Source organism: Melospiza melodia, chromosome 13 (assembly GCF_035770615.1).
Source record: "Melospiza melodia melodia isolate bMelMel2 chromosome 13, bMelMel2.pri, whole genome shotgun sequence".
NCBI classification, from domain to species: domain Eukaryota; kingdom Metazoa; phylum Chordata; class Aves; order Passeriformes; family Passerellidae; genus Melospiza; species Melospiza melodia.
Window position 1 is genome coordinate 2,802,734 of NC_086206.1, and position 27,169 is coordinate 2,829,902.

A 27,169-nucleotide genomic window follows, 5' to 3' on the forward strand; every position below is an offset into this window, starting at 1 on the left:
TACAGAATCCTTTCCTGCCATGGCAGTTACAGAAAGAGAGCCTCTTCATTCCAGTCTCATTCCTTTACATGGCAGGTAAAAGAACAGAACTTCTGCCTCTGGGTCTTCAGGCTGCTGTGAAATATTTGTTACTGATATGCTTCATCTGTATTAATAATTTAAAATTATTTTTCCTCTTGACAGATTTTATGCCTAAAGAATAAAACCACTTGATTTAAAAGCCTAGAAAATATTATTCAAAATAAATTTACCCGCCCTATAAATGCCAGCTGAAAAATGTTCTACAGTAAATGCATACCTTTAAAATTCCACCCTTTCCATTACAATAGCTTTCAGCAAGGAGGAAATTCCTTTGTTAGTAATTCTACAACAAAACCAAACTCAGAAAGTATTTAAAACCTGGCAAACGTCTGTTTGTTTGAGTTTTTTCAGAAAATGTGCAAACTTTTCCTTCAAAGAACTCTTCTTATGCCATTTCAGGACCCAGGGGGCTGTGAAAGCACCAAATGCTTCCCAAAAACCTCCGGAGCCTCTTTCCCTGACCTCCTTTGCTCTCAGCAGCAGGCACAGTTTCACTGAGCCACCTCCACCACACCGTGGAGACTCCAGCAAGGAATTCCCTGAGTCCAGGGCCTGGTGTAATCGGCTTTTCCACAGTGCCAGAGCACTGGCAATGCCCAGCCTGGTGCAATCAGCCTTTCCAGCAATGCCAGAGCACTAGCAATGCCCAGCCTGGTGCAATCAGCTTTTCCACAGTGCCAGAGCACTGGCAATGCCCAGCCTGGTGTAATCAGCTTTTCCACAGTGCCAGAGCACTGGCAATGCCCAGCCTGGTGCAATCAGCTTTTCCACAGTGCCAGAGCACTGGCAATGCCCAGCCTGGTGCAATCGGCTTTTCCACAGTGCCAGAGCACTGGCAATGCCCAGCCTGGTGCAATCAGCTTTTCCAGCAATGCCAGAGCACTGGCAATGCCCAGCCTGGTGTAATCAGCTTTTCCACAGTGCCAGAGCACTGGCAATGCCCAGCCTGGTGTAATCAGCTTTTCCAGCAATGCCAGAGCACTGGCAATGCCCAGCCTGGTGCAATCAGCTTTTCCAGCAATGCCAGAGCACTGGCAATGCCCAGCCTGGTGCAATCAGCTTTTCCAGCAATGCCAGAGCACTGGCAATGCCCAGCCTGGTGCAATCAGCTTTTCCACAGTGCCAGAGCACTGGCAATGCCCAGCCTGGTGTAATCAGCTTTTCCACAGTGCCAGAGCACTAGCAATGCCCACCCTGGTGTAATCAGCTTTTCCACAGTGCCAGAGCACTGGCAATGCCCAGCCTGGTGTAATCAGCTTTTCCAGCAATGCCAGAGCACTAGCAATGCCCAGCCTGGTGCAATCAGCTTTTCCACAGTGCCAGAGCACTGGCAATGCCCAGCCTGGTGTAATCAGCTTTTCCACAGTGCCAGAGCACTGGCAATGCCTAGCCTGGTGTAATCAGCTTTTCCACAGTGCCAGAGCACTGGCAATGCCCAGCCTGGTGCAATCAGCCTTTCCAGCAATGCCCAGCACAGTGCAGGATGAGCTGGCTCGAGGTGACGCGAGGGCAGAAAGCTCTGCAGACTCCACAGCAGTGATGAAATCTCACTGCTTCCAGATTTTCCATGTAGAAAAGACTTTCCTGTTCCTATAATCGATTTTGCTCATTCTCAGGTGTTTTATCTGTGACTAATTGTATAATCCAATTGACATTTATTTCATTACCACCTTTTCCACAAAGGAAAAAAAAAATACATAGTGAACAGTATCCCCCAAACGTCTTGTTATGAATACATAAAAATTCTCAGTCAAAAGTGATCTCATTATAGCAAGAAAATTTATTTTGCCTTACAAAAATCAGCTACCAGACTGCAGCTTCCACTCAGCCCCAAGGATCCCAAAGCAAGCCCCAGGAGATGGGAGGCTGAGCTGAGGTCTGTCACTGTGCTGACGGCAGCTTTATAATGAAGTCCCTTGATGGACAAAATGTAAAATCATCCTAGAATACAATTATCAGTCTGTGATTTTTTTCCTTATCAGTAAACTGGGCAAAAGCCACTGTGGACAGCAACTCTGTGCAGCTCCATCCATATAGAATAGCATTCCAGACTTCACCTAAATGTGCTTGGCCTCCCCATCAGTCACAGTCCCCATTTCTGTAGACCGGGAAAACATGAGAAGATGGCAGAATTCAGACTGGAAACACTCAGGTTCACACAGGCACTGCTGTCGTCACCCCTGCTCTGTGATGTCCCAAGGAGGAAAAACTAACCCAAAGTCAATAGATAGGAGCAGCAGGAATACTGAATAGTTCTTATTTTTGTTCCAGCTGCCCCAAATACCATCCATAAGCGAACTCCTATGTGTTAAATCATTTATTTGTGGCAAGTTTTCTTTAATACAAATCTGTTTTACCAAAACAGAAAAGCAGATGCTACCAGAAGAAACAACTAATGATGTAAACTACTCACAGCATGCCCATGACACAACACAGCGCTGCTGCACTGGCTGTGCAAACATGAGTCTGGCCCGAGCCCCACTCCACAGCCAGGTTCCACTCAGCTGCACAGCATAAGGAGCAAAACAAGAAGGTCTAAAAGCTGAAAAACACACAGGAAAAAGGGTAAAAAATGACCCCACCTCCACATGTATGTGATATAGATTTGGAAATCAGTGGGGTGAGCAAAGCCCACTCCATTCCAGTCCACTGCAGCTGAGCACAGCGAGTACTGCTGGTTCCAGAGGTTCGCGTTTGTGAGACTCTGTCCGAATTTTCCCTCATCTGCCTCACAATTGTCATTGGGGACCACTGAAGAACAGATCCCCCTGTCTTAAATCTCTGGCTCTGTAGGAGAAAGTTACACATGCCACGGGCCCCGAGACCTGAGAGCATTGCTAAGTTATTGTTTTCACAGGTCTATTTATTGTATGCTACACTGAGCTCAGTGAAGGACATCCTCCCCTTTTTGCAACAATAGCTCTGGGATTTTTGTGATGGTGCTCACAAGGGTCTTTGGATGAGGGAAGAGATAAGGATTTGACTCCATATTTCAGAAGGCTTGATTTATTATTTTATGATATATATTACATTAAAACTATACTAAAAGAACAGAAGAAAAGGTTTCATCTCAGAAGGCTGGCTAAGCTAAGAATAGAAAGGAATGAATAACAAAGGCAGCTGCCTCAGACTCTCTGTCCGAGCCAGCTGACTGTGACTGGCCATTAATTAGAAACAACCACATGAGACCAATCCCAGATGCACCTGTTGCATTCCACAGCAGCAGATAACCATTGTGTACATTTTGTTCCTGAGGCCTCTCAGCTTCTCAGGAGAAAAATCCTAAGGAAAGGATTTTCATAAAAAGGTGTCTGCAACAGATTTTTCCCCACCTCTCAGCCTGGCCAGACTTCTCCTGAGTTCTGGGTGGTCCCCTGCAGAAGACCCCTCTCACTCATTTGCAACCACCATGACACAGACTGAGATGTAAGGAGCCTCTTCAGCAAAGAAAAACAGAGACATGAAACCCCTATTGAGAGGACTGGGACTGAAACCCCCAACCCAGGGGAGGTGTGTGGGGGAGGCAAGCTGACCAAAGCAAGATGGATGTGCCAGGTGTGAGCAGTGGACCAAGAAGACAATGGCTCTGGCCCACTGCTGAGAACATGGACTGTGTGTACCCTTTTCTAAACATCATTCTTTTCCCCGAAGATACAATAAACTACCTTTGATTTGGTTTCAAAATTCATTCCCCTCCCTCCATCAAAAAAGAGTATAATAAGAGTTCAGATGGACTGCACCACTGAGATCTCCTCAGACATGACCTGGTGGACTCCCTCAGAGACTTTGCCGTTCTACGTTTGTTAGCTATGTACCTTTCTTTTTTTTTTCCTTCTCCCTCTTTTCCTTATTTTTCCCTTTTCCCCCAGTTCCTCCCCAACGCATTTTGCTGTGGTTATTTCAATAGATGTGCATTTGTTTTGATTATCATTGCAAACCCTCTTGTACCGTGTTGGTTTTTTGCACCCTGAGATCCCCCACGAACATCACGAAACCCGTCCGTGAGGACGGCTTGTGACACCATTAGCTGTGGGGGTGTTCCTGCAGGCTCTGATGGACCCTGCTGGGCACTGGATCCTGCTGTCTGACCCAGAAACAAATGTTCTCTGTCTCAGAAGCAGTTACAGCTCCTACTGCAGCAAAAGGACAAGACACTCTCACAGAAAAGGGCTCTAAATCCAAGCTGAGAGATTTCTTCAGAACTGCAAACACTGAGCAATTTCCCTGCATCCAAAGTCAGTTACTAGGGCACATTCCACGATTTGTGAGCTTATTTAATTGTCTGAGCGTGGATATCTCAAACTTAAGACCCCAAGTCTGTCAGGACTAAACTTAATACTGATACTGTGAGTAAATGTGAGGTGCCATTGAACAAAGACGTCACCACCAAAATTTGTAGAATTACTAAACATTAGGAATTCCTGAACTTAAAAGTGGAGAAAATATTTTGATATCCTAAAGTGCAGCATTACACACATACATGATTCTTGACTGGCAGAACAAGGCCACAGGGCACGTAAACCAAAATCCCTAAATAAAACTTCAATATTTTATTAAAAAAAAAAAATCAGATTTTCTCTGTGTGTACAGATTCACACCTTCATGCCATAATCAAACAACAAAGACCCCTAAATGGAAGCCATGCAGTTTCCATTTATTGAAATTATAAACAAGGAGTCTTTCATGGAGTCAGACGTTTTGAGGGGTTGAAGAAATTTATTACAATGTAACTTCTGCAGCAGCATTCTAAGGGATTTTATGGTACCAAGGTACTACAGTTTTGGCAAAAGATACAGGTTTCTGTGATCCATAAGGAAACACACCTGTAAATTCCCATAAATCCTGATTTCAATTGCCTTAGATTCCCTTAATGCTTGCCTGGATTTAAGAAGAAAAGAAAATGAAAAAAAGGTGATCAGTAACAGCAGGAAACTCTTTACCAGGGAGTCCAGATCGACCCCAAACTTCATTACAGGTCTGCATCCATCACTGCTAAACCAGGGAGAAGCTGAACAGCCTAAATACTGACAGCAAAGCCGTTCTGATTGTGAGAACGTGCTCTCCAGGCTCCAAAACTCCTGAAGGGAGGTTGTAGCCAGGTGGGGTCGGTCTCTCCCACTGGGCAGCACTGACAGAACCAGAGGACACAGTCTCAAGATACGTCAGGGAAGGGACAGGTTGGATATTAGAAAGAAGTTTTTCACCCAAAGAATAATAAAGTACTGGAATGCTTTTCCCAGGGAGGTGGTCCCACCATCTCCGGATGTGTTTAAAAAAAGACTGGACATGGCACTTGGTGCTATATTCTAGTTGAGGTATTAGGGCATAGGTTGGACTCGATGGTCTTAGAGTTCTCTTCCAGCCTCATTATTCTGTGATTCTGTGGAAACCACCCAGGGACAGGGAAGTAAAGAAGGCTCTTTAGCTCCATGTCTCTATAAACAGTGGGACCACTCTGCAGTGTCCTGCAGAGCTAATGAGTGCATGGGTGACAGAAACTGCCCATGGAACTTGGATAATGAAATACCCCAAACTGCTGACAGAACATTCAGAAAAGCGGCGCCGCTTCACACATTCTTTACCTAAAAAGCTAATGATGCTTTTCCTAGAGGTAAACAACCAGTTATGAAAGCTCATTCGCTTCAGTACCTGCTGCAGCCCTGTTCCCCCTGTATCCCGCACTACGGCATTTATCAAGCACAGTGAGAAACGTCCCCAAGACCCCCGGTAACAAATAAATGTTACTACTGTAAAGTGGGTTTAGCTCTGGCTTGGACTACATGACTACATCCTCCTGCTAGCCCCCATCCAGCCCCACGGCATTATATCCTCCGCACAGCCGGATAATCCCGTCCGTCCCCGCGGGTTTACTCCAGGCAGTCCCTCCCTTCCAGCACTTGGGCTGGACTCGGCTTTCCGGAGCCGCTGTCCGCCTCCAGCTCCGCATGCAGGCGGCGAATCCCCGCGGCAGCCCCGGAGCCGCCGCCCGCCGCTGCCGGGCGCTGCCGCAGGAGCGATGAGCGGCGGGCTCGGCCCCGGCGTGTGCGGCCCCGGGCCCCCCCGCGCTGCCCCCGCCATGTGCGGCCCTGCCCGCGGGGCGGGGGTCACCCGCCCCCCGGCCCCCAGCCCGGGGCCGCCGGCTCCGGCCCGGCCCAGCTCCGGCCCCGCGCACGGCAGGAGGCGGCGGGGCCCCGCCGGCCCCCGGGGAGCCGCGGCGGGGGCGGATGGAGACAGCGGGCACGGCGGCGGGCTGGGGTAAGGCAGGGCAGGGCGGCATGGGGGAAGGTACGGGCTGAGCCGGGATGGGCAAAGGCAGCAGCCGGGGGAGGGCAGGGGCTGAGCCGGGATGGGCAAAGGCAGCAGCCGGGGGAGGGCAGGGGCTGAGCCGGGATGGGCAAAGGCAGCAGCCGGGGGAAGGCAGGGGCTGAGCCGGGATGGGCAAAGGCAGCAGCCGGGGGAAGGCAGGGGCTGAGCCGGGATGGGCAAAGGCAGCAGCCGGGGGAGGGCAGGGGCTGAGCCGGGATGGGCAAAGGCAGCAGCCGGGGGAAGGCAGGGGCTGAGCCGGGATGGGCAAAGGCAGCAGCCGGGGGAGGGTACGGGCTGAGCCGGGATGGGGAGAGGCAGCAGCCGGGGAGGGCACGGGCTGAGCCGGGATGAGCAAAGGCAGCAGCCGAGGGAGGGTACGGGCTGAGCCGGGATGGGGAGAGGCAGCAGCCGGGGGAAGGCAGGGGCTGAGCCGGGATGGGGAGAGGCAGCAGCCGGGGGAGGGTACGGGCTGAGCCGGGATGGGATGGGGAGAGGCAGGGGCTGGAGCTGAACCAGGCTGAGAGGAAGCAGGGGTTGGGGCGGGCTGGAGCGGGCTGGGGAAAGGCAGAGCCTGAACGGAGCTGGGGAAAGGCAAGAGCTGAACCGAGCCGGGGAAAGGAAGGAACCAAGCTGGGGAAAGGCGTGAGCTATGCCGAGGTAAAAGGTAGGGGCCGTGCCGTGCCGGGGTATAGCAGGAGCCGTGCCGGCCGAGGCAGGCTCTGAGGGGCCGATCCCAGCCGGGTGGGGCAGGCTCTGCGGGGCCGATCCCGGCTCTGAGGGGCCGATCCCGGCTCTGCGGGGCCGATCCCGGCTCTGAGGGGCCGCTCCCGGCTCTGAGGGGCCGCTCCCGGGTGGGGCAGGCTCTGAGGGGCCGATCCCGGCTCTGCGGGGCCGATCCCGGGTGGGGCAGGCTCTGAGGGGCCCCGGGAGCCCGTGTGTTGCCGCCCAGCCGCGGGTGCAGAGTGCGGGGATCCCGGAGCCCAAAGGACCCTGCCCGGAACTTTGTGTGGGCCGGGCCCCCTCCCTAGAGGGAGCAGCCCCTTCCCGGCCGTGCCCGCGGGCAGGGCAGGGCAGGGCAGCGCCGAGACCCCGAGCAGAAGTCCGTGACACAGCGAGCGACCCTCGGGAATCAGGCTTTAAATCCTCGCCTGCATTAGCAAACGAGCTCATCTTTAAAGAAATCTAAAGATCTGGTTATTTAGGACACGTTTTACTCGTGTGCATTTTGTTGCCTGTAAATATAAATCTTTGAAGAGCAAGTTATAAATATTAAAGCCTAAGTGCATAGGGGGAGTATGTGTATCAGATTTTAGACTAAATTTATTCCAACCCAGTTTGGCACACACATGCCTGATGCATTCAAGCTGCACTCACACAAATCAGGGAAGTTACTTGGTTTTACAGTGGTAGGTGCCTGTTTCAGAGACTGGTGAATGACTTAACAATAATTAGCATATTTATATAACACATTGTTGTTTATACATGGGGTTTGAAATCTGAGAGGCATTAATATCATTTCCTGAACAGGAGGGATTCCTGGAAGTATGAAACAATTCCTTGTTTGGCATTTTCCCCCCAGCTGAGCTACATCTGTGTGTGCACTCGGGGTCTGAGATGTGCAGTCCTGCCCAGAGAGAGCAGGTGAACCTTTCCTCAATGTGCCTTCAACTCACATCTGGTACCAAGCAAAACCAAACTGTTATTAAGGACCTTTCTCTTCATTTTTCCCTTTTTAGTTATTTTCTTCCATCTTCCTTTCATCTCTGGAAGCTCCATCAGTATTGGGATAGGCAGCAATTATTCCAATCTCCGTAAGTAATGTCTTTTTCTTTTTTTTTAAAACTGTATTATTGGCGTGTTTTGCAGTCATGTACAGCTGCAGAAATAATATATTTCAAGTTCTCTAGCAGATAAACATCAATCCAGTAAAAAGCAAATAGCTTCCTGACTGAGAAAAAACTGAGTTAACAGAAATGTCCTTAACCTTGTCATCTTTAGGTAGACCAAACTCACAGAAATGACAGAATTGTCTGAAATAAAGGACCATAAAATTTAGTGTCAGGTACAAGTACTTCAATATTTTATTTTTTTTAAAAAATCCTCCTTTCAGCATTTTCTCCCACAACAGCAAACTAGCAAATTGACAAATGGAGCACACTGACATCAGTCAAAATTTATATCATTTTGGCACTCACTAGTGAAACAAATGTGGCTAAAAATTACTTCCAGTCATTGAAATAAAACAATTCCTGACATTTGACTTCCTTCTGCTCTCCTTTTTATGACTGCCTTTTGTAGTCATTACATGAAGGCTTTTTGAAAAGGAAATACAGCATTGTAGGAGCCAATTATCCTCGTGTCACTGGTCCTATTTTGGCAGGAAACCACATGCACACAGGGAAGCAGGGCAGCATGTCCAGTGCCTTGGATAGAAGAATGCATAATAAAAAAATACTCAACAATTAAACCCACCAAGAGCCCTCTTGGAGCAAGGGCTGCAGCTCAAGAAAAGCTGTGCTGGAATGTTATAATCAGACTGTGACTTTGTAGCACTGTTCATGCCCATCATGGCTGAGGAATCTTACAACTAAAGGTGCAGTTTAAAGGAAGAACAGACCAGAAGTTCCCTTAATTTCCTTTGGAACATACATGGAGGAACACAGACACAGCTACAATCATTCACACACTAGAAATCACACCCATTTTAATGTTTGCTATCACAACCTATCATGACAGCAAACTTGGAGAAATTATTCATGGAATCAGAACCAGCTTCTGGCCACAGTAGGGATTTTTAGGATCTATCCCTAAGATAACTTTGGTAATTGAGAGCAGAGTTTAGTTGGTAAAGGTGAAGACAGTGCAAAACCAAGTAAATGCCAAGTGCTGTCTTTCAGATTAATCCCTTAAACTCCTCCAAAACACCACATTCAAGCTGGGCTGAAGAGCAACTGCAAAATCAGTAGCTGCTGCCTAATGGAGCCCAAGTGGCATCACCCAAGTCACAGAAAATGTGTAATGTGGACATTGGGTACAGCTGCACTGGCAGGCTCCTCATTTGTGAGTGAGCTGCCTGTGGGCTTGGCAAGACACAGGTCAATATTGCAAAAAGAATGCTGAGATTATTTTCCCCCAGAAATGCTGGGTTTCCATAATGCACAAAGTGATGTTTCCCAGCACTTGACTGCAGGACAGCTTTGTGTTGCACTGGGTTTGGATCAGCAGAGTTGTGTGACAGAACAATTGCAGCAGCCAGTTCAGAGGAGTCTGAGGATTGCTCTCATTTCCACACAGGTGCCTACAGAATTAAGTGGTTTAGAGCATGGTTTTCCTTCAGCCTTAACTGAGTCCAGCTCAGCCAGACTTGACACTCTGGCCCTCTCCACAAGGGCTCTCAGCTTTAATTCCTGTCATGCCTTGGCTCTGACAGGTTCCACTGACAGGAACAGATAACATTACCACAGCACCAGTGGGCATTAGCCACAAGTGAAACCATGGCTCATGGGATGCTTTTACAGCAAATGTGGAGAGACCAGAGTTATCCCAGGCTGTTTGGAGGCACCACAGCAAGAAGACTCCTCAGTGGCCTCTCCTGTAGGCCAGGTACCAGCCCTGTTTGCTGCCCAAACACTGAATTTCCTAAGCAAGGGCAAAGGCCCAGGACTGCAGCTCTGCCCATACAGAGTCAGCTGAGCCTGCAGAGCCCTGCTCTAGCCCAGGACAAAGGGAAAAGTCACCCAAGCAAAGTCCAGGCAAGAGAACACTCAGGGATGGAGCCCAGTGACTGCAACAACACAGAGCCAAGGTGGGCTGACAGGGTCAGAGCTTAACAGAACTTCCTAGTCAGAAACAGAATTTGGTTTGACTTTGTTGCTTTAGATGTTTCTTTCTGAGAGAAACACTGGATTTTCTTTGCAAAGTGCTTCCAGGTTTTAGTCAGCTGTGTTTGGATGATTGGTTGGTTTTCAGAATAAAAAGTCAGATTTATCTCTAGAAAATAATGACAATGAAGATGAATTATTAATCAGCAGTCATGAACCTCAGTCAGTGTTTCAAATGCTTAAATGAAGGGGCCCAAAAACTGTCAGAGAAATAAAAAGGCAGAAAAATTGTTCTGTGCAAACTGCCTTTCTGCATGTGCCTGCCTCCTCCACCTCCTTCCCAGCACTTCTGAGATTTATCTCTGAGGAAATTGGTTGTAGACACAAATAAAAGCAATCAAACCAACTGATTATTCAATCAATGATGCAGATTGCCAATACATATGTGGTATTATAAAAAGACAGTTTTCTCCAGCTATTTAGTGACTCTATGTATTTAAATATTATAGGATAGTTCAATTCAACTACATCCCTGCTTTTATATCTAAGAGCACAAGGAATGTGCAGAGATATGTAAAATGTGCATTTGCAGGCATGAATGACAAAAAAAAAGCTTTAAAATATACAAGCCAAGCAGCATTTCCAAGTCCAGCACTAAGATTCTTCAGAGAGTCTACAGACTTGTCCTAACTAACCAGAATTCTCTCACCAAACCAAGAAGGAGCAGAAGCATTCCTACTGTGGCTCTCTGTGCACAAAATCCTACCTAAGACAGGCCCAGGGGACACCTCCTGAAGGGACAAGTGCAGAAAATCCTCATCCTGGGACCAGAGAAACACCTTGGAGGTCCCCAGCATCTGGCTTGGGGACAGCAGAAGAGCACATCTGGCTGCCAGCACTGAGAGCTGCACCCTGAGACCCCAGGACAGCAATGAAAGGATGAATAAACTTCTACTCATAAACAAGGAAATCTTTCTGCACACAGCAAGAATAAAATGCCCTCTCCACTGGGACTCTGCAGCTCCTGATGTGTCTTTTTCCCACTCCAAACTGAGCCATTTAGTGCAGCTGTCTGAGGCACAAACACAATTCCCAATGACAGGATGCACAACATCAGCAGGAACATAACTGTGCATCCCCAAGCACAGAGCCCAGTGCCTCAGTCCAAACCAGGGGAGAGCCTGGGTGATTTGGGCTCTGTGCAAGCACCCCCAGGAGTTCTCCTGGCTGTCCCAGATTTGAGACTTGCAGAAAGACAGGAGATTGTTTCCAGCTTTGGTGGGAGCTGCTGGCTTGGGGAGGTGCAGGATGACAGGAGTTTAAGAGAGCCTGACAGATCTGCAGCCAGGCTTGGGCACAGCACAGCAGGACATCCCTTGCACTTGTGTCAGTGATCAAAGCACCAACATGCAGCACCCATAATCCAAAATGCCAGATAACCACATAGGGCAGTGTGCCAGACACTGAGACATGCACTGCAGTTGCCCCCTCTTAAGTGCACAGCAAAATCTAATCCCCAGAATAATCTGCTCTTTTCTTCCTTCATTCTATTTCTTCTCCAAGTGTTGATGTTTTTCTGAAGCTGGCAAAGAGGTTCCCATCCCCATTTCCTTAAGGGCATACCCCATATCTCCCTACAGTTTTCCACATTGCACTTCATGTTTTAGTGACTCCAGGTGGGCAGGAGGGAAGGATGCTCAAATACCTCCAGAACCACCCCTTGGAATCCTTTGTTCCTCTCCTCTACTAAGTAATAGCCAGCATCTTTCTGCCATCAATTTACTTTATGATGGCTTGAAATCATCTATTACATTAATAACAATTTCCTCAACTTTTAAATGGAATCTGCACTGGGAAGGGATCCATTTCTCTCCAAGCCTGACAGTTTCTCATCCTCCTGTATGAAGATGTAGGCTGACAACTCCAATTCAATCATTTCCATTGTGCCTACTAACTTAATGCTTTCATTTCAAGCAGCTTCTCCCAACTCACACTTCTCCACTCGAAATAACAGATTAGGAAATAATATCTGCATAGTTCCCATGCACCTGCATTGCAAACATGCAGAGTCTAGTCCAAACTTGCTCTCTAGCAAATAAATAAAATGATGCTTCAGTTTTTGGAGGGGTTCTCATCAAGCTGCTACAAGCAGCTCTATCAGGAAACCTCTCAGAGGGGAGCTTTGGTTCAGATCCTGTTTGAGCTGAGTGTTCAGGCACATGCCCAGTACCTTTATGCAGAGCAGCTCTCCAGGAGAGGTGGACTCCTCTGTAAAGTTTCCTTACACTCTGTCCTCAGATGTTTTGAAGACTTGGCCTACAGCTCAGAGCTGGCAGAAACAATTCAGCTGCCTTTGACAGCATTTATACAAACAGGGATTTTAGCTCCAGGACTTAATACATTTCTTGCTGGAACTTCATGAAATACCCCTGACCTTTTTTTTTTTCTTCTTTTTTAATTACATTACATGATATAGGAAAGCCTACAGTCCTCAAGAACCTGTGTGAAGATATTTCACTAAAGGACATTTCAGCCAAAGCCCTGTGATCTCTTTCTACTCTTAAGGCAAATAGTTCTTCTATGACACTTTGTTTCTGTGGGCTCTTTAATTCTAAGTTTCTTATCTTTTAATTGCTGTTTTGAGTTGCAGGCATGTTAATCCCTCTGTTTCCATCTTTAAAATGAACATTTGTCTTTCAGCAATTGTTTTTCCTTCATCAACAAGTAATCTTTATTAGTTTTGTAGTTTAAGAAAAGCAGCTCTGTAAGCATCTGATCTTCACAGGTTTTCAGCATCCAGGTTTGTTTTGATTTAGCTGCAAAATTGCTACAAGATTACTTCTACTTAGAAATCCCACTTCTACTTAAAATCCCACTAGAATTGCAACTTAATCACTGCAGGTTCTGCACAAAACAACTGGCCCTGTCCTTTCAGTTGACAGGTATCTAAAAAACAGAAGGTGGGTAGAGGAAAAAAAGGCTGGCAGAAAAGTCAATTGCTTTAAATTACACAGGAACTTTAGGAGAAAGCTCTCCTGGCTGCTGGGGTGGTGCCTGCCACTGACTCTTGCTAAAAAGAGAGAAATTCTCTGAATTCTGTTTCCACTTACTGAGCACATGCAATGTTTTTTATGCTTAGATGATAAATTATGTGTTTCCAGAAATTTTCAAAACAGGTTTCCTTGTTGTCACCTCAATGTATTACCCTGAAGCTTGCTCCAAGGGCAGTGGTTACACAGGGAACCACAGGACCCTCACTCCCTGGGCAGCAGAGAAAGGATAAGACCAGACAATAAAAGCTCTGAAAGGTAAATTAACTGTGGGGTTTTTTTTTTTTTGTTTGTTTGTTTTTTGGGGTTTTTTGGTTTTTTGTTTGTTTGTTTTTGTTTAAAGACAAATTGCTGCTTTATTGCAGCAGCCATGTTGACAAGTAGCCCAACAAAATCTAGTCACTGGATATTGTAATTCCAACTCTGCCCCAGAGACACATCCAGAGAGAAATGTGAACCCAGAGATTTCTGGTTTGGCCTGGAACTTGGTTCTAAGGGAGGAACACACACACTGCAAAGAGGAGCAAAAAGGAGGAGCTCTTTGGGGTGATTTTTGTGCATCATTTGAAGAGTACATCAAACTGCACTAATGATCAGTAAACACATTTGTGGAATCAGATGTTCCTTTAGAAAGAATGTAGGACATTGAATAGTAGACTGAAAACAGTTCCAGTGCATCCTGCTGGGTGCTCTGGCTGAACAGCACATCTCTGAGCAGCAATCCCAACCAGAAATGCCCAGGTGTTTAGAGAGAGCAAAATCAAAATAACACCAGTACTTTTTAACTACACGGACAATTTTGTAAAAGACTTTCCTTTTAGAACAGTACAATCGTAAATGGAAACATGAGTGGAAACTGCACTTCTGCTACTTGATCCTGTTAATCAATCTGAAAGATATCTGAAAATCTGATAGCTGAAAATAGAAAAAATCCCTTAATTAAGACCTTTATTTCTGTGCTTCTGATTTAAAAAAAAAAACCCAAACAAACATGTTTCTATTGAATGAAGCAAGCTGTAAATTGGAAATGTTCCTAAAGTTGGAGACATAAGATCTGCAACTCCTAAGGAGAGCTGCAGCATCTGTAGAGGTAAAAACAAGAACTCTTCCCCAGATTTTCAAATTATTATTCCCAAATACAGCCAAAGGCAATGTGGTAAAATGCAGGGACAAAGGTGGTGTTAAGGTACTGTAGTAGTACTGAAAGGACATCCTGTGCCTGTGCTCTGCTTTAAGGTTATTGTACTTTCTTTTGGTTGCCATCAGTGGAGGAACTGGTGGACACAAGAAGTCACCAGAGATGAGAATTGTCCTCCTTACATTGTGTTTGGCACAGATTTCTCTGTCATGCTCCTCTAGATCATAGATACAGAGCTTTAAATATCAACCCAGCCTGGGCCAGGAGTGGTTCATTCAATATCACTCACTGGCTGTGGTGACAGCTGGGTACCCACTCCAACAGAGACTCAAATGGGGGACATGTGGCTAAAAAATTGATTTTATTGACACAGGAAAATTAGCTGCAAAACTATTACCTTTTATCACTGTATTTTAATATTGATGCAGATTAGTTTTCAACTCATGGGTCAATTTTTTTGATCACATCTATATTATACTGCCCCTTAGCCTAAATTTGACATGGCCATTTGATGTTCCTAAGTTACCAGTTCCACTTGCTAAATCCATCAAACTGGGCTGATCTGGAATCCACACCCTGCACCCATTGCTTGGCCCTCTCTGATGGGAGCAGGTGAAGAACCAGAAAGGGCTCCTCTGAGAGAGGCTTCTTAGCTCCCTGTCATCCACAGGAAAAACGGGTTTCAAATCAATTTTAGTTTTAAAACATGCTTTGAAGACAAAATACCTTTTGGCAGCATGTGCTGGGACAGAAGGATCACCCTGGGAAGTAATGCATTTTTCCACCAGTGAAACAATCAGTCTCACAAGAATTTTCATTGCAAAGAACTGAAAGCTCATTATTTGCTCAGTCAGTTTGTGATGCCTCTGTCCCTGCTGGCTGCCCCTCACTCTCTTCCTCATAAAAACACTGACATGTTTTTAGTCTTCATCATTTTGGGGATTATTTTACAGCTCCCTTTGAGAACACATGGGACATTGCATCATCTGGATTCACAAGACACATAATTTGCACTTGCTACAGCTGGGATAGGTTTGCACACCCATTTTTTAACCATTGTACCCCATTTTTTAACCATTGTACCCCATTTTTAATCATTGTACCCCACTTCTCCTCAGCCCAAAGGAAATGGGACCTGCCCATGTAATGTTTTACAGTTCACAGTCTGAATCCCTGAGGCTAACAGAACATCACTGTGGGTTTCTGGTGCTCTCATAAAGGCCAAATCCCAAAGTGGCTTCCCCAGTTCCACAGCAGCTGAAAGCACACAAAGCTCACATTACCTCATGGGACATGAGGGGTTTGGGTTAGAGGGACCTTCAGAGTGGAGCCAGTGAAGTGGTGAAAGATAAAACAGGAATTTTATGTTGCAGGAACTGTAGAGAATTTTCCTATGTCCAAAAAGGGGTGACATCACAGCCAGTGGTGGAGGAAAGTTGTTCTGAACTGATAAAAACAGGGGCAGTGATAAAGGTACAAAAGAGTGTAAACTGGAGCAACTTCATAGAGGTTTAAAATCATCAGGGCAACTTTGAAATAGATTAGGAATTAAACAGATTTATGGATGATATCACCAATTACTTACATATGACTGTTACTTACAAATGACAATTAATATGACAATTATTACCAGGACCAACTACTCCAATAAATTTCCTAATAAATTATTTTTTCCCTTTGCATCATTTTTCTGTTTGACATTTGCAATGACTGTGTAACCAGTCCAACACCAATAAAAGATGTTTCCATTTAGACAAGGACTGTCCTTGGTACCACAAAGTATTATTGCTTAGCAGCTGCTTCTATTATTTTATTAACTCTAAGGAAAACCCCAAAATCTACAAATCAACAAACAAACAACACCCTTCAAACCCCACAAACAAACAAGCAAAACAACCCAAGCCCAGACAGGAACCCCCACAAGGTTAATTCTGGGAATTCCATGCCATTTTACCTGGAACTGTCTGAGATGCCTGCCAGAAAAGCAGAGGCCATTTGGGAGGTGCAGATGATGTTCTGAAGGCACACAGTGATGCTGGCAGGTGGCAGAGCTGCCAGGTGCAAGGGCCCAGGCTGAGATTTGCTGTGGCATTGTGGCAGTGCCACAATGTTTATGAATTGGGGACACTGCCATCTTCCCCTGGAGCAGCTGTGCAGGAGAGGAAAACAGCAGCAATTACCCAAAGAGCAGGATTTGCAGCTGGAAAGGGTGACAAAAGGTTCCAAATGGGAAATCCTGGAGAGCTACCAAAGCTCAAGGAGCAGCAGTGCCTGTGCTCTGCTGGGTGCCAGCCTGCACCTCTGGGCCCGTGTGCTCCTCAAGCTGGGCCTGAGCCTTTGCTCACCTCTGGAAGGTTTTAGATTGTTCACATGAAGTGGCCTGGATACAACCTGAATTCATAATACTCTGCTGAAAATTAAAGCTGATTCCCAAAGAATCTTTCTGCACAAAGTTCTGCCTTACCAAACTTAAAAATATTTAATTTTGGTCATTAATTAGCTGTTTTCTGTCTGGTCTACTTCTCTTTTTCTTTATTGGAAGACACTACATGTGTCAGTGCACACTCAGATGCACTTGTCAGACAATTATTTGCATTTTTGTACCATCCAAACAAGATCACCTTCAATAGCTCTTCTGGTGAAATGGGAAAACATTATAAAATAATATATTCTTTGAATAATGTAGGAAGTTTTTACCTCTCTTTTCCTGAAGAATTTTCTGACTTCCTGATCTCCATAATTTTGTTTGTTCCATATAGTATGTTAATAGATTTCTAACCTAAGAAACTGGAATTTATTTACATGATAAGTTCTTTTTTCAATTATTTGCTCAGTAGTTGAGATGTTTCAGTGGGACATGAAATTCCATGGGATATTTTGTATTGTGAAGTGTAAAACACACAAGCAAACCCCATACACTTCCTTATACAGAGATTCCCCAGTTCCCATTAAACTCAGTGTCATGCAGCTGCTGTTTGAGTGCTGATGGGTGTGAAAGCCAAACTGCTGCTGCTGCAGGCAAACCCTCAGAGCTCTTGGCATGGGAAGGGGTGGCCCTGCTCAGATGTGACAAGTGGCACCAGTCCCACCCACACTCCCATTTCTCATGCAAATATATTTTGTACAGGTGAATGCATGGTCTGAAACTGCTTTTCTGGCTGTTACCATGTCTGCTTTGAGAGGAGGAAATGTCTGTTCATTGATGTCTGTGTGCAAAGGAACCCCAGTGCTCTATCAAAGGACAAGAGAAAATTATTTTTTTCCCTTCTCTAGGCAGAGAGGAGTGAGTCAGTTTTCTACTTGGCCCCCCAAAATCAACAGTAGCCCTGGGACATGTCTTCAATCATTTAACTGAGGGGCCAGGAAAACATTTGGCTTCAGGCAGAGCTGCTGACCCTACTGGGTAGGATTTCATGTCTCTGCAAACCAACCCTGAGTTTATGTCTCCATAAACTCACCCAAGGCTTTATTAAGAGTATTGAAAAAATCCTTCCCCACTCTATCAGACTCAGTTCCTACCCTTAATTGTCAAATTGGAAAGGGACCATGCCAGAGTTAAACTTACAGCTAAGGAGGTCTGAATCCAGTCCTACAGGTTATGGAAGATAACAGATCTCTTTTTTCCCCATTTAAGCATTTTGAGTGTTCAGCTGGGGTGAAGGTGCATTGTTTTGGTTTGGATGTTCAAGCACATCAGGCAGCAGAAGGCTCAGAGGCACCTCAGCCTTGTGGTTTCCCTGGTGTGCTTCCCCTGGACCTCCTCTGGCTCAAACCCACGGGAAATGCCCAGAACAGCAGGACAGGAAGGGTTTGTTCCAGTCTGAGACCCTTTTCAGGTCTGACAAGGCAGAGAGAGCTGCCATCCAGCCTGGCCTTTCAAAAGCAGCAAGATTGACTTTCAGAAGGAATTGCTTGTTACACAATCTATTGTTTCTCCTCCTTTCAGATGAACTGAGCCTTCTGCTGAGTAAAAATGAGCCACAGTGTGGTGACAGACTCTGCCTCTTACACTGGCTGTGCTGTCACTAGGAGGGGACTGTGGCAGAGTCCACATGTCCTTGAAACTCTGCTCAAGTGAGTTACCCTTCACTTTCCTGAATCATGCCCCCACATTCTGGGAATGTGAATCCATCTGCTCACCAGCTCAGTGTCTGCAGCAACAGGCTGCTCTGAACAATAGGTTTCATCTGCTTTTGCTGTTGCAAGGACATGGATGTTTAGAGGCTTATTTATTCATGTCTAAATCATTCATACTGGATGCTGAGTTCAAGGACCATGTGTGGTTCAGGCAGCAGTGGGAATGGAAGCTGTGGTCAAGCTCAGAGTGAATTAAGCTAATGTGTTATGAAAGCTATTGCCCTGAAATGCCACTAAGAGGAGGGAGAAGGAAGAAAAAAGCCTAAGGAAGGGAGCTGCCATTGCCAGAAACAATTAGGGACTGGCAGCTCTGCAGAGCAGTGGCTCCTGGCTCTGCCTCTGCATTTGGAAGTGGAGTGTGAATAACCAAACCACCTCAGAGCTGATGCAAGTGATATTTGGCCAGGGAGAGGGCAGAATCACTGTGAGATACCCAGTGTGTTTAAAGGAGTCATGGGGTACTTTTGATACAGAGTGCAGACAGTTTTAGCCATTTGTTTTAAAACCAGATTTGTTGCAAAGGAGTTGAAGGAGGTGTTGAAAGATCTCTGATGAACACAAGAGTGCTGCAGTCTCAGCAGCTGCTGTTTACCAGCAAACTTGGAGATGTAACCACCTCAGCTTCTTCAGCTCCTGCCTTGTTGTGTTTACACGTTAATGTCAAGCTACAGTTTTAACACTGAACCCTTCCTTTTAGCATACCCACTTTGTGACTAACAATATCTAAGAGACAAACTGCTTTTAGACTTCCATTCTACACTCTACAAATAGCATTGATCACATGCTGTCACTAATCACTTGTGGATTTCAGTTACCATGACGTTTTACACATTTTACACAATTGGCCTCAATTGTGCAGAAGGACCAGATGTTACAATGGGAGAGTGGACTGTAAAGACACTTCAGGTGAAAGTAACCCAAAAGTTGAGATTCAGGAGTAAATAATACACCCCATCCTCCAACAGGCATGAGACGCATGGAGGAAAATTGCAAAGTAAAATGTCCCACTCTGGCCATGCAGTGTGAACAGCAGGTCCTCACCACCCTCCCTGCTCAGCACCACCCACTCCCAGGCTGCCCAGAGCAATTCCAGCCCCACACAGCACTCTGACAATAGAGCAGCCTCCAGGTTAGATCCAAGGAGCACAAAAGATTATGACTTTACCCTGAGAATTCCTAAGGTTTGCAGTTAATGTGCATGGGAGGAACATAAGACCTGAATTTAGGCAAGATCTCATGTTACACTCTGAATTTGTAATCTGATCAGCAAAGATTACAGCTAGACATGGGGTTGTGGTTTTTCCTCTGAGAAAACATATTGGGTGTGGCTGTGAAAGGTTTAATGGGAACACACCAGTGTGGATGATCTTGCATTTTGCCAGGATCTCATGATACCCTTGAATCAATTGCATTGCACATAAGATGTGTTCTTTTCTGCCCTCCTATAAAGGTGTGCACAAAGCAGTGACTGGCAACAATCTTCTTAATATATGTAAATATATATTTTTCTAAATGCAAAGCTGTCACTTCAGTGCTAGTAAAAAGCTACAGGAATGACAGCTGACAAAATAAAGAGTCAAGTACTCACAGGTTTGCTCTGAACACATTACAGCCATTAAGAGCTCCAAACCAACAGAGCATTTGCAGTAGTTACAGGAGTGCACAGAACTCAGAAACTGCCTGGGGGAAAAGTTATTATTTGGACTGATGATGTCCAGCCTTCACACACTGACTGTCCACAAGTGACCCAGAGAGCAGAGTCCCCACAGGGACACTCCAGAGCCCTGTGCAGGCCCTGCCACAGAGCAGCAGGCACAGCAAAGCTGCCCAGAGTTCCCCTGCTGCATTCCCTGCCAGGCAGCCTGCCAGAGCTGCACTGCTGCTGCCCAGCAATGCAGGACACACTGACAGACAGGCAGACAGACAGATAGGCTCCAAGGGCTGCCAGGCACATCTCCATAGCAGCAGTGTCCACATCAGGAAATCATCCATGAACGTGTGGCTAAATCAGCACCTGAAAAACTGCTTGGGTATAAAACCCACACCTTTGTGACTAATGCAGAGGTAACATTATGTAAGGTTTATATAATTATATACATTACATATTTATATATATATATATATATATATATATATATATATATATATATATTTAAAAATAGTATACAGTGTATATATATATACACACACTAAATATATATACACTATATACTATATACTATTATATACTATTATATATAGTATATATATAGTATATATACTATATCTAGTGTGTATATTTATATACTATATTTAGTATAGTGTATATATATATATATTGTATATTTTATATATGTAATATATGGTATATAATTATATACCATACTTATTAACTAATATCTTGGGGATGAGTATATGTCTAAATATATATCATATATATGTATCATATTTACTACTTTTCCTCCTATCTGTGTGCAGGATAGAGGCACTCCACTTGAATCATCCACTGCTCTAATTTCTGACTTTCTGGTTTTGTAATACTGACCTCTAAATATTTAGGCCATAGGGTAGAAAACACCTTGGTTCCTTCAGAATAGATTTGATGCATTTGATATACCTGTTTCATCCTAATATATTTTAGGACATTTAGGACTTCCTGGCAGGATCCAAGCACCTTGTGTTGTCCTCTAAAAGCAACAGTTGTTTTGCTGAACTACATCCTTGGGCCATAAAGCATGAATGAAAATATCTGATTTTTACATGTTAGTTATCATTGTTTCTCATCTCACATTCCTTATATTTACTTTATAGTTAATGGTATCTCGATTCAGTAACTTAATTTTCTTTTTATTTTGGCCAACAAAAACTTCATCTACTTCATATGAAACCCATAAAAAATAAAAACCAGGAACCAAGAAGGGAGTATAGTTCTTTTATAGCATGTTTTTCTGTTAAATCATTATTAATAGATACTTTTAAAGCTTGTGTCCACCATATCACTTATCCATTACTTGTGTGTCCTTGGACAATTTCTCATGCTGCTTAAGGGCATTGATTAAGCATACAAGTAGATCTATCACCTAAGATTGTTGTTTATTTATTTAGAGGTTTTCAGAGACATGAGGATTTTGAATTGAAAAGGATTTTATATAGATAAAAGCAGGAATAGATAGATAGATAGATAGATAGATAGATAGATAGATAGATAGATAGATAGATAGATAGATAGATAGATAGATAGATGAAATTTACTTTCATATTATTACTTCAACAACCTAAAAATCCTTTGATAAATGGCTTTAAGTGACTTTAAATTTGGTTTTTAACAACAGGCAAGTGCAGCACTCTATAAAGGTACAGCCATCAGACTGTCAGTACTAAAACCCTACAGCCATCATCTCCCCACCTTTGTTTAGAGGTCACATCTGCATCCCCCACCCTCACACACACAAATTCCCAGTGGAAATTGGAACCTTCTGCTAAATGGCTGTTTCTTCAAGGACAAGAAGTGACACAATATTTTCTGATTCCCAGTGCTGGCTGCCAGCAGTGCTCCCACTGCTCTGTGTGTTTCTGACTCACATGAGCAGGGTGCAGCAGGACCTCTTACTCACTGCAGTTGTGATGAATTAACTGCAAAGGAGGAGGAAGAAGACAGCTGTTGTTTAAGCTTTTTTTAAACCCAAACAAAACCTGTAGTCCAGATCTCTGCCATGCAATATGGTGTTCCTTGACTGCAAATGCCTCAGTGGATGCTGAGCAGATGTTTTGAAATTCATTTCCATTGGGCTGGAAGTTTGTAATTCTAATCATAAATCATAATGTAAAACTAGTGCATAGATAGGTTAACACTGCCATTTTCAGTGTGTTACAAATAAATAATTTCTACATTGTAAAAATCAGAATAAAGGCAAATTCCCCTTTTGGAGCTGTCTGTGAGAACAGTCCTTGTCAAAGTTCTTCATTACCAGCCAGGAAGGACAGCTTTATATTTCTACAGGAGGCTGAGTCAGCTCCTCAGATCTTCCCTGCAGCTGACCAGAAATTTTTCTGTGAACCCCAAGAGTTCCAGGGAGTGTAACCCACAGCAAAGGGGAAGAACTATCAGGTATAGGATCTTCACCAGCATCTGTTTTTGCTGACAGCTTGACCCAGACTAAGCAGGCTTGACATTACTTCCTCAGCCTAAAAATGTGCGAGCACAGGAGGCCCCCACCTTGTCCCCTGCAGACAAAGTGTCCCTAAGTGCCACTGGGATCCCAATCCCTGCTTCTCAGGGAAGGATTGGACACACCAATATTGCACAGCACTCACCAGGCCAGGGGATCAGCCCTCCCAAGTACAACTGCCAGACTGTGTTCCATCTAATTAGCAAAGCAATTTTGTGATAGAATCAATTAATTACAGTGCCAGGCAGATGGTGATAGAGCCACATGGTGTGCAGAGCTCTGTCTCCTAAATTCACTATCTGGAATATTTATCAAAGTCACAAGGCCTTTCAGTGCTGATAACATGCTTTACTGTGTTATTTTGGGCTGCTCTATTTCAATTTTGTTCCAATTCCTTCCCCCACCTCTGGCTTTCCAGAAACCCAACTATCTTTCAGTAAGGCTGAAACAGCCTTTTAAAACAGTTTGTGTTATGAACAGTAATGGCAGCTGTTGGTAATGCAGCACCTTAAAGAGCTCCTTTGTCTTTTGGAACCCTGTTGAAAACTCTGTGCAATAATTTGACTTTCAAACATACATGAAACTGGAAAATGAGAACCATTTCAGGGGCTTCTGAAAAACAGGTTACCCTCCCAGAAAATGCTTACTAGCAGGACTTAGGTACTTTTGGTTTCTACTCATAAACAAATCTAGCTTTAGCTTTTGAGATAATGGAATTTTTGGTGGACTCAGCTGTACAGGGATTCCCAAGGAAGCTCACTATGTGCAACTTTATTTGGAAAAAAACCCAGCAGTTCAGTCTTAGGTATCAGCTAACAGAACAGACCAGTCACCCTGAGAACTGGGATAAAATACAGGAACCAAAGTATTGGGATGTATTTCCTGCTGCCCCAAGAGAACTTCCCCATCAGTCTGAAAACTGGTCAATTATTCCTGCCAATGCTGGAGTTATTAAAAATTAATCACAGAAGGATTGTGGGGTTTTGCTTTGGACTGGACTAGATCCTCTCTGGTGGTACTTAGGTTCAAACTGGAGCTGTGGTGTGATTAATTCAGGTTCTAGAGTCCCAAAGCATGGAAGGTTGTGCTTTGTGCAGGTTTGAAAACAAAAAGCTTTCCCACTGTATACCCATCTAGTCCAGTTCTGCTTTTGGTCTGAGAAAGTTTTTTTCTTTAAACAGACATAAATGGCCAAGTTCCTCAGTCTGTTACATGTGCCCACAGTGCATTCATTGCAGGGCTTCTGGATTGGCCTGTCACTGAAGAATATTCATGAGATCTGCTTCTTAAAACACTGGCAGTTCACCAGCCACAGGACAGATTTATGACAGAGGGAAAGGGAAATGACTTTCAAAAACCTGCAGCCCACTGTGCCATTAGTGCCTAATCCAATATCCTGCTCTTGGCCCTCAGAGGGAATCAAACCCTTTGTTCTGGCAATGATAAAATCACATTTGGTGGTGTCTACAGCAGTGACCAGGAGGCCTCAGCACTCATCAAATAACAGACTGCTTTGTATCAGCCATGCAGGATCTCAGAAATGGGAAGGGCAAAGCAAAAAGAGATGCTGAGGAAGGAGTTCAGAAATAAATCCTGAGGAAAGGGGAAACCCAAAGCTGGCAGCTCTTTCTCAGCCACATCACACCAATTTTAATGTCACAAAACTCATGGAAATCTCAGGCCACAGCTGTGAGAATGAAGCCAAGGGGTTCTGAGGAGATCCACCACTGTTGGGAGCAGTGTGGTCACACTGGGGCTCTGGTGCTGTCTGAACAATCATGAGCAATGGAGAGACAGCCCATGTGTTCTGTTTGGGACAGGGAGAGAGATTCCCCCATTACACAGAGAATGGTGCTTGGAAAACAAAGAGGATCCACAGTATTTTACACATCCTTTCAGACCTAGGCATGTGCAGAAAAAGCTTTGTTGCCAGCCACAGTGGAGTGAATTTTCAGGGAAGGAATAGAGGAAAAACTCAGGTCCTCAAAATCAAAATCCACAGTATCTACTGAGAGTAAGAGTGGACTTCCCAGGGAGGCTGGGTTCCAGGATGGATTTCCATCATATGTTCAGCATATGTGGAAAACATCTGTGCCATTGCCACAAACCAGGCTGGCAGGAAGAGCCTGAGCAAGTGGTGGAGCAAACAAGAAGAATGTGGGAGGAGAGAATCTTTGTTCTTTTTGTAGCACCTCACACATGCAGTTTCCCAGCCATGGCTCCTGGGCATTATAGCTATGGGAGAATATCAGTCCTGGAGTGCTGAGCCAGGCTCCAAAATTCCTGAAAGGCTGTGCAGGGGACCACAGTAACCAACAGGAGCCTGAGAAGCCACATGTGTGATTTATGGAGAAAATTCCAGTGTGTGCTTCCCACAGCTGAGTGTGCACACACAAACACAGCTCTGCACAGGAGGGGCTTTGTGCAGAAAAAAAAATCAAATAACACTTGATACTTCCCATTTTATTAGTAATTAAACCTGCATAGAAAAACTTAAAATAATTCTGTCATGAAGATTTTGCTTAAAGCTTACATTAACAGGAGCTTTCTGTTTGTTCTAAGAGCTCTATCTCAGCAGCCAAGCCCCCAGATTGCCTCAGGTCTTGGGGGTTCATAACCTCCATCCCTCTCCAGCAGCTTTCTAGAAAGTCATGCATATAATCCTGCCCATGGAAAGTCTTCTCTAGGTAAAATGATAAAGGAGGGAGGAAAGCAAAAAAAAAAAAAAAAAATCAGCATGCAATTCAGGGGCAGCTTAGGAAATAAATTCTTATAATCATGCTGACTAATTTGTTAAGAAAAAATAATGTCAAAATAAAAAGTTCATATTGCAGGATAGGTCCCCAGAATTCAGTTAATTTTTACCCTCCATAGCTGTCCTGGCTTTCAGAAACAGAATTGTTACTTCCTAGCTTACTGTGAGCTTAATTTTAACATTTAGGAAGCAAAGCCCTTGCATAAAAGTATTGCATTTAATGTGCATCCACCATGAAATTCAGCCTAATGGGAAAGAACATGAACTGCTTTCAAGTGTATTGCAAGTGTGATTATATTTGCCTATTCCTTTCTGGCTCAGTCAACCAGAATTCCCAGATGAAAAAACACATTCCTATATTTTTCTTCCTCTCCCTTTCTCTTTCTCTGCTCTCTTTTCTGATTGAGGGTGGGTTTTGCTGTTAAATCCTCTTGGATGGGAAGCAGAACCACTTCTAGGACTTAACAAAAGCATTGTCCTGTGTGCGTTCAGGGGAAGCTGCCCTCAGAAGCAATGCATGGATTTGTTCCAGTTGAGAAAACAAGTTAAACTTTCCCTGGCTGGAAGAGGAAATCAAATGTATGACCTTTGCACAAGGGTTAGCCACACATTTCTCAGAAATTACTCTTGGAAAAGTGGTGCTGACCTGAAGCACTTGAGGTGTTCTTGCCTTCATCTCCCCTTTGTCTCCTTCTCCACCACTCATTTAGCATGAAGCTAAAGCACAAAAGAGTTGAGCTTTCAGTGTCTCAGTTTACCTCTCTCCTTTTTTATAGGCTGTGTTTTCTACCTAGAGACTTTCCTGAAACCATGAGAAAGTAGATGTTAAGGGTAAAATTCTGCTTCAGGTTTAAACACACATTTTCATTAGTACCAAAGAATTCACCCACTGAAGCCAAAGAGAATCACAACCTGTTATTCTTGTGTAACCATGTGTTCTCAATTCTTGTGTACTCAATGTGTAATCATTGCTGCCAGTCCCAAGGGTTACAGGAGTGGAGGCTTTCATCTTGAAAAAAATCTGGTTTATGTAACTTGACACTTCTCATTTTATAAGTAGATAATTAAACACTGCACAAGAGCTTAAAATGATTCTGTCATGAAGATTTTACTTAAAGCACACATTAACAGGAGGTTTCTGTTTGTTCCAAGAGCAGCATCTCCACAGCCAAGCCCCCACACTGCCTCTCTGGGCAGCACCTCAGGCCTTGGGGTTCATAACCTTCATCCTTCTCCAGCAGCTTTCTAGAAAGTCACATATATAATCCTGCCCATGGAAAATCCTCTCTAGGTAATCCTGCCTGGAGTCCACCAGGGTGGTGAACAGAATCATGAAAAACAGGAGACTTTGAGGCAGATATGTTTGAACCCAAAACTTGGGGTTTGGACAGGTCTTGTCCAAAAAGCTGATTTCAAGAGAGGCAAGGTACTGTTATTTAAACATCAATTGCATAAACACAGCAGAAATTTAAATACTAAATATTGAAAACATTAAATGTTAACCGAATGACTGCATTCTTTGTTTCCATTCATTTCATTGCATGCCCTTTTAGAGCTGGTCCAGCTGAAGAAAAGGAATTTGCCATTTCACAGTTCTCTTGCAGATTTGCAGCCAGGTTTCTCCAGTCCTTGCCAGCAGTTCCAGGGAAGGCACACAGACCTTCTCCAGATTGTCAGAGACAGGCAGGCACTCAGGAGGGGCATTTCAGAGAGGTTCACCCTCCCTGCAGGTG

The 27,169-nt window shown here is 44.6% G+C and overlaps 1 protein-coding gene across 1 annotated transcript in view; it reads left to right on the top strand.

Annotated features, from left to right (window-relative positions):
- The first annotated feature begins 6,275 nt into the window (after positions 1-6,275).
- Positions 6,276-27,169, top strand: part of BEAN1 (brain expressed associated with NEDD4 1) — a 52,924-nt gene continuing 32,030 nt past the window's right edge. Inside the window, exons 1-2 of the mRNA XM_063167540.1 lie at positions 6,276-6,336; positions 8,124-8,198. Coding sequence (XP_063023610.1) covers positions 6,306-6,336; positions 8,124-8,198 — 106 coding nt within the window. The 5' untranslated portion in view covers positions 6,276-6,305. The remainder of the gene's footprint in view (positions 6,337-8,123; positions 8,199-27,169) is intronic.